General features: G+C 42.3%; 1 protein-coding gene across 1 annotated transcript in view; it reads right to left on the bottom strand.

Annotated features, from left to right (window-relative positions):
- Positions 1-14,339, bottom strand: part of LOC140201994 (3-hydroxyanthranilate 3,4-dioxygenase-like) — a 46,053-nt gene that overhangs the window by 6,301 nt on the left and 25,413 nt on the right. The window contains exons 4-6 of the mRNA XM_072266861.1: positions 11,711-11,794; positions 6,452-6,558; positions 2,193-2,282 (exon numbers count right to left, since the gene is read on the bottom strand). Coding sequence (XP_072122962.1) covers positions 2,193-2,282; positions 6,452-6,558; positions 11,711-11,794 — 281 coding nt within the window. The remainder of the gene's footprint in view (positions 1-2,192; positions 2,283-6,451; positions 6,559-11,710; positions 11,795-14,339) is intronic.

The following is a 14,339-nucleotide window of genomic DNA, read 5'->3' as shown; positions in this document are numbered from 1 at the left end:
ACTAATCTAGGTCAGATGACAGACCTCTCAATGGGCAAGCTTTTCAGAGATAGTGAGCACAACTCCCTGACCTTTAAACACAGCCATGGACAAGGATAGGAACAGATGATATGGGAAAGTATTTAATGTGGGGAGGGTGGTATCGTGATGGAACTTAGGTGCATATTCGGAACGGATGTTCTCAGGGAAATGCACAGTAGACATATGGAAGTTGTTCCAGGAGCACTTGCATGGGGTTGTGGATAGGTTTGCTCCATGGAGATGGGGGAAAATATGGTGGGGAAAGGAACTACAGTTGACAAGTGGGGGGGGGGGGGAGAGTCGAGAGAAAGGGGGGGAAGCATACTTAAGGTTCAGGAAACAAAAATCAGGCAGGGATCTTGACAATAAGACTAGGATTAAAAATTGGCATTCCCACAGAAGGCAGGAAGTGATTGTAGGTGGAACGCATTTTGCCTGGAGACAGGAAACAAGCAACCTGCAATTAAATGAAATCATGTCTCTTGACAAATAAACTCCTCTCAGGCTTCCATCCGGGCACAGGTATCGATTTTTTGCTGACGTTTCGATGACAAACTCTTGCCATCTTCATCAGGGATTATGCCTGGGCATGTCTCGTCTGGTGGTATTTATACCCCCATCATCCATCCCCCTTTCTCACCAGGCTTTTAGGATCGCCTGGAGAACGCGGCCAGTGTAATAAAACTAGAGAAAAAGGATTTTAACTGGAATTCGATTGTAAGCAAGCTGGGACTACAGAACCTGGTTGGACGTTGGACGTCAGGAGGGACAGACGACCGGGGTATGAATACCACCAGACCAGTCATGACCAGGCATCACCTCTGGTGAAGGTGGCAGAGTCTGTCATCAAAATGTTGGTTAAAATTAATACCTGTACCTTGAAGGAAGCCTGAAAAGAGTTTATTTGTAATATACGCAGGGAAAGCACTAGATCCTTTTTCATGTCATCTTGCTTTAGCAAATTCTACAAGAATTGCCCAATCTCTTTAAAAGTTCTTGAGACTGCAGAACAGCAAGGGATAGCCCTCACCTGGCCAAATAATGAATTTCAGCCCAGTTATATTGGCTGTCTGTAACCAAAGAAATCCTTTGGATGTCTTAGCTGCTGAAAACAGTAATGGGCCCCAGTCTCGCTAGGATTCCTCATTTTCAGACGCTGAGCTAGATCTAAACTGGTGTAAAATACAAAGGACCATTAATTTCAATAGAGTCCGTGTGAGTAACCAGCTCAGACAAAGTCTGTCAGTGGGAGTGGATGGCATCTGGAACTGGAAACAGTTCCTCTGTGGCTGTCAGATTTTCTCACATCACTCCTGTCAGGTGGGAGAACAACCTGCAAGTTTATCCACATAATGGAAGCCCCTTGTAGAGTCACACAACAGTACAGCACAGAAACAGGCCTTTAGGCCCATCTAGTCCATGCTGAACTATTATTCTGCCCAATCCCATCGACCGGCACCTGGACGATAGCTCTCCAAAACCCACCTATTAATGTACTTATCCAAACTTTTCTTTAACATTCAAATCAAACCCATATCCACTCCTTCTGCTGATAGCTCATTCCACACCCTCTGAGTGAATAAGTACCCCCTCGTTTTTTACTTTCCACCCTTAACCTATTATCTCTAGTTCTAGTCTCACCCAACCACAGTGCAAAAAAGCCCGCGGATATCTGTCTACGCCCCTCATAATTTTGTATACCTCTATCAAATCTCCCCTCATTGTCCTGCCCTCCAGGGTATCAATTATTACTGCAGATCTACCTCCTCTCTTTATGATGTGAGAATGCTGTTCCTGGATTACAGTTTAGCATTCAACACCATCATTCCAACCAGGCTCGATAGGAAACTTGGAGACTTTGGACTTGACCCTGCCTTGTGCAGCTGGATCCAAGACTTCCTGTCAGATCACCGATAGGTGGTAAGAGTGGCCTCCCTCAGCTTCACCCCTCTGAATCTCAGCACAGGAGACCCTCAAGGCTGCGTACTAAGTCCGCTCCTTTACTCCCTGTATACCCATGACTGTGTTGCCATCCACAGCTATAATCTGCTAATTAAATTTGCCAAATTTTTGGCTTTAAATAAAAGGGCAATAGTTACGTGCCAACTCAGCAAATACCAGCAGTACATTTCACTCCTAGATCCCAAAAACTAAAATCATAGAACTCTTACTCTCTTATAACCGGTGCCAGCTGGGTACCCAGATCGTCACAGTAGAACCATTTCTCAAACAGGACCTCAGTAGAATTTTCTACGTAATATCTGTCAAAAGAATTATAATAAACATTCTTCAATTACACTTTTCCACAAACAAATTAAAACTGCATCAGCATTGATGCCTTAAACCCACCCACATCATGGCAGATGATTCTTAACAACTAGAATGGGGGATGAACCAGGACCATAAATTATCTACAGACCGACTCAAAGCTGTCATACTTATAACTTCTCAATGCTACCAAGCTGGTAAATGCTGATCAGAAGCAAATGACGACTTATCTGTGGTGTGAATTGTTGGGAGTTTCTAATATTAGAACCATGTCTTTCATTGCCAGACATCAAAGATGAAAGTTCTTCAGTGTCCGAGATTTATAAACATTAAAAGCAAATATTGTTCACACAATCAATCAAATTTACTGCATGGTAGCTTGCTCAATTTTCTCATCTTGTGACTTGATTTCACAGGAAAAACTGGAATAAAGTTGTAGTATTTCAACTCTATTTCGGCAAGAAGCAGGACAAGATACACCCTCCGGCCAAAGTTATTTATTTATTTAGCAACACAGCATGGAGGAGGCCATTCTGGCCTTTCATGCCATGTCGCCCTAGAAACTCACAACCCTGATTCGTCCTAATCTACTCATAGGATAATGTACAATGACCAATTAACCTAACCAGTACATCTTTGGACTGTGGGAAGATACAGGAGCACCAGGGGAAAAGCCACACATTCCACAGGGAGGACACATCGAGATTCCTTACAGAATGGCGCTGGGAACTGAATTCTGGAACTCCCCGAGCTGTAACAGTGCTGCGCAAATCACTACACTACCATGGCGCCCAAATCATTTCCAACTAGTTGGAAGCAGAATGGAATTGAAGATACAGGAGCACCAGGGGAAAAGCCACACATTCCACAGGGAGGACATAGAGATTCCTTACAGAATGGCGCTGGGAACTGAATTCTGGAATGCCCCGAGCTGTAACAGTGCTGCGCAAATCACTACACTACCATGGCGCCCAAATCATTTCCAACTAGTTGGAAGCAGAATGGAATTGAAGATACAGGAGCAACACCTCTGCCCTCTACTGGTGTATGGAATTAATGTCAAAAGCCCCACACTTGAATGTATATTCCACCATCTCCGCCCCCCCCACCCCCTACCTGTCTTTTTTGTTTCCTTTCTCCTTAAGCTTTTTTTCCTCCTTCCCACTCTCTAGTCTCTGTTTTTCAATTGATTAAAATCAGGAGATAGACCTTGTCCATCTCTCTTGAGCTTCGAACTCATGCTCTGCAAGGTTCAATGACTGTTGACTGGGTGGTACATAGAGGTTCTTCCAGGCTACAACAAGATGGAAAACTTATGGATTTGTAACAGTTTTGATACAACACTGAGTCACATCACCTGCAGAAATTCTCTGATGACTCAGCAATAGTTGGGTGTATAAAGGGAGAATGGCAGGATGAGTACAGGGCTCTGATGGTGTACTTTGTCAAATGGTGCAAGCTGAGTCATCTGCAGCTAACATCAATAGGACAAAGGAGATGGTGATGGACTTTAGGAAGACTAAGCCTGCATTGCTCACTGTTCTTATTGATGGTGAGGACATGGATGTGGTGAGGACCTCCAAGTACCTAGGAGTGCACCGGGATGACAGATTTGAGTGTAGCACCAACACAGAGGCTGTGTACAAGGAGGGCCAGAGTTGCCTCTACTTCCTGAGGGGTCTGAGGTCCTTTGAAGTATGCAGCCTTCTCCTTCACATGTTCTACTGGTCTGTTGTCGCCAGTACAATCTGCATTGCAGTAGTGTGTTGGGGGGCAAAGGCATCATCAACACGGGTGATGCCAACAGGCTCAGTAAACTGATTAGAAAGGCTGGCTCTGTCATAGGAGAGAAACTGGACACACTGGAGGCTGTGGTAGAACAAAGAACTCTACGGAAAATCCTGATAATTCTGGACCACATTTCTCATGCTCTGCCTGCCACCATGATTCAACAGAGGAGTACTTTTAGTAATAGACTGACAACTGTGCTGCTCCAAAGAGCACTATACAAGGTCATTCTCATCCTCTGCCATTAAGCTCTATAATGAGTCAACCTATAGCCGGGGGAGTGACAACCACCCCCCCCCCAACCCCGTTAAACTGTTTGAGGTATTCTTTGTTTTTAAATTCTTTCTTACTTCTCATATTTGTATATCTGTGCACTTGTAATGCTACTGTGATACTGTAATTTCCTTTGGCATCAATTAAGTATATACAGTGGCATGCAAAAGTTTGGGCACCCCGGTCAAAATTTCTGTTACTGTGAATAGTTGAGTGAGTAGAAGATGACCTGATCTCCAAAAGTCATAAAGTTAAAGATGAAACATTCTTTTCAACATTTTAAGCAAGATTGGGGTATTATTTCTGTTCTGTACAATTTTAGAGTGGAAAAAAAGGAAAGGAGCACCATGCAAAAGTTTGGGCACCCCAGGAGATTTGAGCTCTCAGATAACTTTTACCAAGGTCTCAGACCTTAATTAGCTTGTTAGGGCTATGGCTTGTTCACAATCATCGTTAGGAAAAGCCAAGTAATGCAAATTTCAAAGCTTTATAAATACCCTGACTCCTCAAACCTTGTCCCAACAATCAGCCATAGGCTCCTCTAAGCAGCTGCCTAGCTCTCTGAAAATTAAAATAAATGATGCCCACAAAGCAGGAGAAGGCTATAAGAAGATAGCAAAGCGTTTTCAGGTAGCCGTTTCCTCAGTTCGTAATGTAATTAAGAAATGGCAGTTAACAGGAACAGTGGAAATCAAGTTGAGGTCTGGAAGACCAAGAAAACTTTCCAAGAGAACTGCTCGTGGGATTGCTAGAAAGGCAAATCAAAACCCCTGTTTGACTACAAAAGACCTTCAGGAAGATTTAGCAGACTGGAGTGGTGATGCACTGTTCTACTGTGCAGCGACACCTGCACAAATATGACCTTCATGGAAGAGTCATCAGAAGAAAACCTTTCCTGTATCCTCACCACAAAATTCAGCGTCAGAAGTTTGCAAAGGAACACCTAAACAAGCCTGATGCATTTTGGAAACAAGTCCTGTGGACTGATGAAGTTAAAATAGAACTTTTTGGCCACAATGAGCAAAAGTATGTTTGGAGAAAAAGGATGCAGAATTTCATGAAAAGAACACCTCTCCAACTGTTAAGCACGGGGGTGGATCGATCATGCTTTGGGCTTGTGTTGCAGCCAGCGGCATGGGGAACATTTCACTGACAGAGGGAAGAATGAATTCAATTAAATACCAGCAAATTCTGGAAGCAAACATCACACCATCTGTAAAAAAAAAGCCGATGAAAAGAGGACGGCCTCTACAACAGGATAATGATCCCAAACACACCTCAAAATCCACAATGGACTACCTCAAGAGGCAGAAGCTGAAGGTTTTGCCATGGCCCTCCAACCTAAACATCATTGAAAATCTGTGGATAGACCTCAAAAGATCACTGCATGCAAGACAGCCCAAAAATCTCTCAGAACTAGAAGCCTTTTGCAAGGAAGAATGGGCGAAAATCCCCCAAACAAGAACTGAAAGACTTAGCTGGCTACAGAAAGCGTTTATAAGCTGTGACACTTGCCAAAGGGGGTGTTACTAAGTACTGACCATGCAGGGCACCCAAACTTTTGCTTTGGGCCCTTTTCCTTCTTTGTTATTTTGAAACTGTAAAAAAAATGTACATAAAAAAGTAATCTTACTTAAAATATTAAAGGAATGTGTCATCTTTAACTTTATGCCTTTTGGAAATCAGGTCATCTTTTACTCGCTTAGCTATTCACAGTAACAGAAATTTTGACCGGGGTGCCCAAACTTTTGCATGCCAGTGTACCTATCTTTTGTTATCGTCAATCTAGTGGCCAGCATCAAATCTCAAGACAGTGGTTCAAAAATTAGAAATAATTTCAAATAAATTGAAATAAAACTGTTACCAATATATGAAAAGATCTTAATTAAAAAATTAATCAATTTTCATAAGAGGCAAAGTCCATTATTTAGCATAACCTCTGCATTCACTCTTACCTTAGATCAGGGGTTCCCAACCTTTTTTATGCCATGGACCAATACCATTAAGCAAGGGATCTATGGATCACAGTTTGGGGACCCCTGCCTTAGATAAAACAAAAAGCTGAGACACCACATTTTGAATCTTGCAGTTCCTACATTACCTGAGGGCATCCAGTTCTGTTTTCAGTCTAGTCCTTTCAAAAACCAGCCCAACTGTGTTTGCCTGACGCTGTGGAGAATGGGGAATTCGTGCTGGCAACAAGAACATCTGAATTGGATAATGGGTTGGAGGGACAGGGAATAAAGAAAATCTATTTGACATTCTGGATTTAAGAACTCAATTGATCAAAACATCTTTTTCATTTAATCTCCTGGCCTTCCTTGGTCCTTCCATTGAGATACTTCACTGGATTGATGAAGTTCCAGTTTATCTTTTGTCATCCACCTCCTTCTGACCTTCTGCTCTACACTATGTAGTACATATAAACTGCTGACGCATGATGTATTAAATTGGAAATGAGAACATCATTTTCTGCAAAGCAAATTATAAAACGTCAGTAACACACCAAAATGCTGGAGGAACTCAGCAGGCCAGGCAGCATCTCTGGAAAAGAGTAAACAGTCAACATTTCGGGCCGAGACCCTTCATCAAAATGTCACCTATAGATAACAGTTCTTCGTTTGAAGTTCATAATTATTCCAGAAACTCACAAAATAAAGAAACAAAACCATGCACATAACATCTAGTGTGCTACAGCTTCTTTCACTATCCAGCCTCAATTTGTCTTTAGTTCCAGTAACTACGTTACTTCTTACACCCCAGTCAGGCTGCTTCAATGAAATTGAATAAAACATTTTTGCAATCATTGGCAGATTATATCAAACTAATACCTTGACTCTACAATCTAATCCAGCCTCAGCTGAGTGCTGTATGTACCTTCAGCTCTTTGCACAGATGCTTTCAGCACAAAAGCACAAGTAGTAAAAGAGTAGGCCATTTGGTCGTGTGCCTGTCATACTGTTCTATAGCAATCATGAATACAGGTTTCCCCCGCCATCCAAAGATAGAGTGTTCCTATGAAACAGTAAGCCGGAACGTCGTAAAGCAAAGAAGCAACTACCATTTATTAATATGGGAAAATTTTGTGAGCGTTTGCAGACCCAAAAATAACCTACCAAATCATGCCAAATAACACAAAACCTAAAATAACAGTAACATATAGTAAAAGCAGGAATGATATGATAAATACACAGCCTATATAAAGTAGAAATACTTCTCCCACAATCACTGCCTGAACTGTTCTCCGTAGCGAAAATTTCACACAAGCGCCGTCAGCAAGAACACTCTCTCCAGTAACCTTTAAGCTATGAAGCTGCCAAATCATTCCAAATAACACAAAAATACACAGCCGATATAAGGTAGAAATAATGTATGTACAGTGTAGTATCACTTACGGGAATCGGGAAGACAGCCCGAGCACACTGATGGTGTGTTAGGCTGAGTTGTCGGAGGTTGGGGTGGTGCAGTGGCCCCCACCCTCCAGGCAGCAAACCGATACCGATCCGCGAAGCATACAGGGGTACAGTGGTAGTCGGAACGTACCCAGCACATCGCCTCTGATCTGGGCTGACACTTACGTACCGGGCAGCACCTAATTAATTAGCATGTTTATTTCGGCTTTTTTCTTAAAGATGTGCTGTGTGCCTCCCGGCTACCGCTGCATTCTCCACGAATCAGTATCTGTCCACAGTCTGGGGGTTGGGGTGGTGGGACACTGGGCTGTCATCTCATCGTCATCTGTTTCCATGAGGGCAGGCAGCTCATCTTCTATTTCTGCCTGCCTTGATGTCGAAGGTCGAGGTTCGTCATCTGCTGTGGCTGATGTGGAAGGCTTGCTTGACTGCTTAGCCTTGCGCATTTTTAGATCATACAGTTCTTTGTAAGTACTCAAATCATCTCGCAAATATGCCCTAAACCGACGTACCCTTTCAAAATTAAAGTCGTACTTTATTATTACTCATTCGGTTTCGATTGTTATCCTTTCCTCTTCCAGTTGCATCAGCTCTTCATCAGTTCTTAGTCATGGGATGCCAAAACCTCTTCAACATCATCTTCGTCAACTTCCACAAGCCAAACTCACTTTGTCCTTACTTCGTTCACCACGATCAAAACGCTTAATTATGTCTAGTTTTATGCTAAGTGTAACACCCTTACAAGCTCTTTTAGGCTTTTTCAATGCCTTAGAACTCATCTTGCAAATGGCTGCTCACAGGCATGTGTTTAAGCAATGCCGACGAGAATGCCGTTCCGAGTCCAGGGGAGAGCAGTGCTCGGGGCGCACACTGCTTTTTTTCCCCCCCGCACACTGCCTTTTATCGCGCGCTACCTTTTCCCCACGCGCTGCCTTTTTTCGTAACAGTGAAAACATCTTCTGTTAGTGAAAACAGGGAACTAATGTAGGTCTTTCATAACAGTGAGGTTTTGTAAAGCGAACATTCGAAAAGCAGGGGACACCTGTAATCTTTCATCACAGCATAACTTTCTTATGTGAAATTGATATTCCTCAATTTTCTTTAAGACATGAAAACACACTAAACTGGAGCAACTATCTGCACAATTTGGCTACAAGAGCAGGTCAGTGAATAGGAATCCTGCAGTGAGTAATTCATCTCCAAATGCTGCCGATCATCTACAAGGCTCACGTCAGCAAGGAGATTCACAGGGAGGGGCAGAGATTCAGTAACACTCAAGAAGCTCAACATCATAGCAGCTCACTTGAGACATCATCCTCACAACCATACACTTACTCCACCACCAATGCACAGTAACAAATGTCTATACTACCTAAAGGATGCACTGCAAGCACTCACCAAGAATCCTTATCAAACCTACGACCTCTACCAGCTAGAAGGAAAAGGCCAGTAAAGTATGCCAAGAACTTCCCTCCAGAAATCGATTGCTGTTCCTTCAGCATTGTTGGGTTAAATGCTGAACTCTGTCCTTTACAGCCCTTGAGTGGTGGGTTTACCAACAACACTGTCACAGTCCATGAACATCACTCACCATCACCTTCTCAAGGGCAACTCTGGATGGGCAATTAGGTCATGGCTCAGCCTGTAAAGCCAACGTCCCTTGAATGAATGTGTATTTTAAAAAAAAAAATCTATTAATCACCGTCTCAGATGTACTCAGCAACTGAGACCCCGGAGTATTGAGAATACAAGATTCCCTACCACCTAAATGAACAAAAAACATCTGTCATAGTGGTCCTGAATGCACGATGCAATGTGATGCAATACTTTGAGACTGCAATATCTGGTCCCTCATTCCCTAAGCCAGAGGATATATCAACCCAAAATCTAATGGAGGGCGGAACAGAGTTAAAGCAATAATTAAGCTAGCTGATTTTTTAAATTAGAAGAATTCAGGAAATGGGAACATTTTAAGCTGCAAAAGGTAGGAAGGAGTTGGAGAGAATAAATATGGCGCCAGGAGAGACGGAATGACAGAAGCAGTGGTGGTGGTGTGGACAGTGCAAGTGTGTTCATTACAGTTAATATCCCCCCCCCACCCACCCTTTGCTCAGAACGGGAACTGAGATATCAAATATAGATGTTACTAGAAGGGGAGATCTTAAATAGGTTTTTTTGCATCCATATTTACTAAGGAAACTGGCAAGAAGTCTATGGAGTTAAGGGAAACAAGTAGTGAGATCATGGAAACTGTACAGATTGAAAAGGAGGAGGTGCTTGCTGTCTTGAGGAAAATTAAAGTGGATAAATCCCCGGGACCTGACAGGGTGTTCCCTCGGACCTTGAAGGAGACTAGTGTTGAAATTGCAGGGACCCTGGCAGAAATACTTAAAATGTTGCTGTCTACAGGTGAGGTGCCAGAGGATTAGAGAGTGGCTCATGTTGTTCCGTTGTTTAAAAAAGGATTGAAAAGTAATCCGGGAAATTATAGGCCAGTAAATTTAATGTCGGTAGTAGGTAAGTTATTGGAGGGAGTACTGAGAGACAGAATCTACAAGCATTTGGACAGACAGGGACTTATTAGGGAGAGTCAACATGGCTTTGTGCATGGTAGGTCATGTTTGACCAATCTATTGGAGTTTTTCGATGAGGTTACCAGGAAAGTGAATGAAGGGAAGGCAGTGGATATTGTCTACATGGACTTCAGTAAGGCCTTTGACAAGGTCCCGCATGGGAGGTTAGTTAGGAAAATTCAGTCACTAGGTCTACATGGAGAGGTGGTAAATTGGATTAGACATTGGCTCAATGGAAGAAGCCGAAGAGTGGTAGTAGAGAATTGCTTCTCCGAGTGGAGGCCTGTGACTAGTGGTGTGGCACAGGGATCAGTGCTGGGTCCATTGTTATTTGTCATCTATATCAATGATCTGGATGATAATGTGGTAAATTGGATCAGCAAATTTGCTGATGATGCAAAGATTGGAGGTGTAGTAGACAGTGAGGAAGGTTTTCAGAGCCTGCAGAGGGACTTGGACCAGCTGGAAAAATGGGCTGAAAAATAGCAGATGGAGATTAATACAGACAAGTGTGAGGTATTGCACGTTGGAAGGACAAACCAAGGTAGAACATACAGGGTTAATGGCAAGGCACTGAGGAGTGCAGTAGAACAGAGGGATCTGGGAATACAGATACAAAATTACCTAAAAGTGGCGTCACAGGTAGGGTTGTAAAGAGAGCTTTTGATACATTGGCCTTTATTAATCAAAGTATTGAGTATAAGAGCTGGAATGTTATGATGAGGTTGTATAAGGCATTGGTGAGGCCGAATCTGGAGTATTGTGTTCAGTTTTGGTCACCAAATTACAGGAAGGATATAAATAAGGTTGAAAGAGTGCAGAGAAGGTTTACAAGGATGTTGCCGGGACTTGAAAAACTCAGTTACAGAGAAAGGTTGAATAGGTTAGGACTTTATTCCCTGGAGCGTAGAAGAATGAGGGGAGATTTGATAGAGGTATATAAAATTATGATGGGTATAGATAGAGTGAATGCAAGCAGGTTTTTTCCACTGAGGCAAGGGGAGAAAAAAAACCAGAGGACATGGGTTAAGGATGAGGGGGGAAAAGTTTAAAGGGAACATTAGCAGGGGCTTCTTCACACAGAGAGTGGTGGGAGTATGGAATGAGCTGCCAGACGAGGTGGTAAATGCAGGTTCTTTTTTTAAACATTTAAGAATAAATTGGACAGATACATGGATGGGAGGTGTATGGAGGGATATGGTCCGTGTGCAGGTCAGTGGGACTAGGCAGAAAATGGTTCGGCACAGCCAAGAAGGGCCAAAAGGCCTGTTTCTGTGCTGTAGTTTTTCTATGGTTTCTAAGTGCCAAGTTTGAAAAATAACTGCTGGAAATTCCAATAAATATTCTTAAGAGTTTTGTTAAGGCTCCACTGACCTCTCCTTCTCGAATGTGTATATCTTTATGCTTTCCTTTTTCTAGAATCTTCAGGCACATGTCACCTTTCCACTGGTAAAACAACTAGAAAGCAAAGGAAAACACACTGGATCATGAACTTGCAAGAGAAAACAATTTTAGTTTCATGAAAGGCTACTAGTTTATCTCAATAGTGTAGATTCAAGATAAAAGTGGACAAGGATAACAAACTAACTGTAAGAAAAGTACTTTGAAGAGGAATTCTTGTTAACTGAGCAAAGTATTTGGAGGATTATCTTACAGCTCAGAGTTGGGCCACATCTTTCTTTTTCAGATGACTGGTTATGACTCAAAAACTTTGCATAACAAAAAACTGGCAGAATGGAAGAATGATGGAGTAAGTTGCACAAATCAACAGCAGATGAAAAAATAATTACGGTTCAATATAAAGTAATGGACATGGGAAAGGAATAGATAACACTTCTCTACAGGTGTTATCAGAAAATATGAAAGTACTCTAGAAGATACAAAACTTACAAAGCTCCTCCATGCTCTTGTTATTTATCGCTACTTAGTTATATTTGTATTTGTACAGTTTGTTGTCATTGACCCTGTTTACAGTTACTGTTCTAGATATTTGCTAAGTATGCCCACAGGAAAAAGAATCTCAGGGTTGTATGTGGTGACAAGGATGCACTCTAATAATAAATTTTACTTTGGGCTTTGAACTTTGGAATAGCAAGTCACATGTCTAACAGAATACTGAACTTCAAATAAAGACACAAACAGTAAAATTTGTGTAAAAATTGTACAACATTCTGCAAAACACACCTTTAACACGACATTCAAAAGTGGTCAACAAGGCACATCGGAGATATTTAAGCACTGAATGGTTTGGGAAAGAGCTGTTAATTTGATTGTGTTAAGAGATTTACATTGTAAAACATAGGTTTCTGAGGTTATCTTTCATAACATTTTAATCTTTACAGGAATTCACTAAATACTTTTTCAGAAGTGAAAATGTAAATGAACATTTTTTAAAAAAAACTTTAAGTAAAATGGCAAAGAAAAAGGGTTCAAGCTCAAATCTACCAAAATCCTTGAATGGTGCAATAGCTCTCAATCTCCACATAAGGCAACCCTGTCAAGAGCAAGTTCACCCCGGCGCTGGGAAAAATGGGGGACTGGAGTTTGAGAAATCTACAGTGCATTACAGGCCTTTCGGCCCACAATGTTGTGTCGACCATGTAACCTACTCTAGAAACTGCCTAGAATTACCCTATCACTTAGCCCTCTATTTTTCTAAGCTCCATGTAACTATTTAAAAGATTCTTAAAAGACCCTATTGTGTCCACTTCCACCACCGTCACCGGCAGTGAATTCCATGCACCCACCACTCTGTGTGAAAAACTTACCCCTGACATCCACTCTGTACCTACCTCCAAGCACCTTAAAACTATGCCCCCTAGTGTTAGGTATTTCAGCCATGGAAAAAAGCCTCTGGCTATCCAAGCGATCAATGCCTCTCATATTATACACCTCTTTCAGGTCCATGGATCTCATATCTCCTTACTCTCTGAATGGGCCTTGCATGGGGAAGCTTATCAAATGCCTTAATGAAAGCCATATACACTACATCCACTGCCCTATCGTCACAGCTGTGTCTTGTTACATCCTCAAAGAATTCATTGAGGATTGTAAGGCACGACCTGCCCTTGACAAAGCCATGCTGACTATCCCTAATCAGATTATGTCTCTCCAAATGCTCATAAATCCTGCCACTCAGGATCTTCAACAACTTGCCCACCACTGAAGTAAGACTTACTGGTCTATACTTTACTGGGTTATCTCTACTCCCTTTCTTGAGCAAGGATACAACATTTGCAACCCTCCAATCCTTCGGTACTTCTCACATTCCTATTGATGATCCAAAGATCATCGCCAGAGGCTCAACAATCTTCTCCCTCACTTCCCACAGTAGCCTGGGGTATATCATCCAGGCCTGGCGACTTATCTAACTTAATGCTTTTCAAAAGCTCCAGTGTATCCTCTTTCTTAATGCCTATATGCTCAAGTGTTTCAGATCGCTGTAAGTCATTCCCACACGTGCCATGGTCCTTTTCCCTGGTAAATACTGAAGCAAAGTATTAAGTACCTCTGCTACCCCCTCCAACTCCATGCACACATTTCCACTATCACAGTTTTTTTTTGCTCTTCACATATTTGTAGAATGCCTTGGGGGTTTTCCTTAATCCAGCTCACCAAGGCCTTCTCATGGCCGCTTCCAACTCTCCTAATTTCTTTCTTAAGCTCCTTCCTGGAAACCTTGTAATTTTCTAGAACTCTATCAGTACCTAGTTTCTTGAACCTTTCATAAGCGTTTCTTTTCTTAACTAGATTTTCTACACACATCAAAGTTGCTGGTGGACGCAGCAGGCCAGGCAGTATCTCTAGAAAGAGGTACAGTCGACGTTTCGGGCCGAGACCCTTCGTCAGGACTAACTGAAAGAAGAGCTAGTAAGAGATTTGAAAGTGGGAGGCTCCCACTTTCCCTACAAGCCTTCTCTACTTGTGTTCCAACCACCCTATCCTCTACCTCTTCACTTCCGTTCCCACCCCCTGCAAATCTAGTTTAAACCCTCCCCAACAG

Source organism: Mobula birostris, chromosome 8 (genome assembly GCF_030028105.1).
Source record: "Mobula birostris isolate sMobBir1 chromosome 8, sMobBir1.hap1, whole genome shotgun sequence".
In the NCBI taxonomy this organism is placed as follows: Eukaryota; Metazoa; Chordata; class Chondrichthyes; order Myliobatiformes; family Myliobatidae; genus Mobula; species Mobula birostris.
Note: the sequence above shows the minus strand (reverse complement) of the source record. Positions and strands in the feature narration are given on the sequence as shown.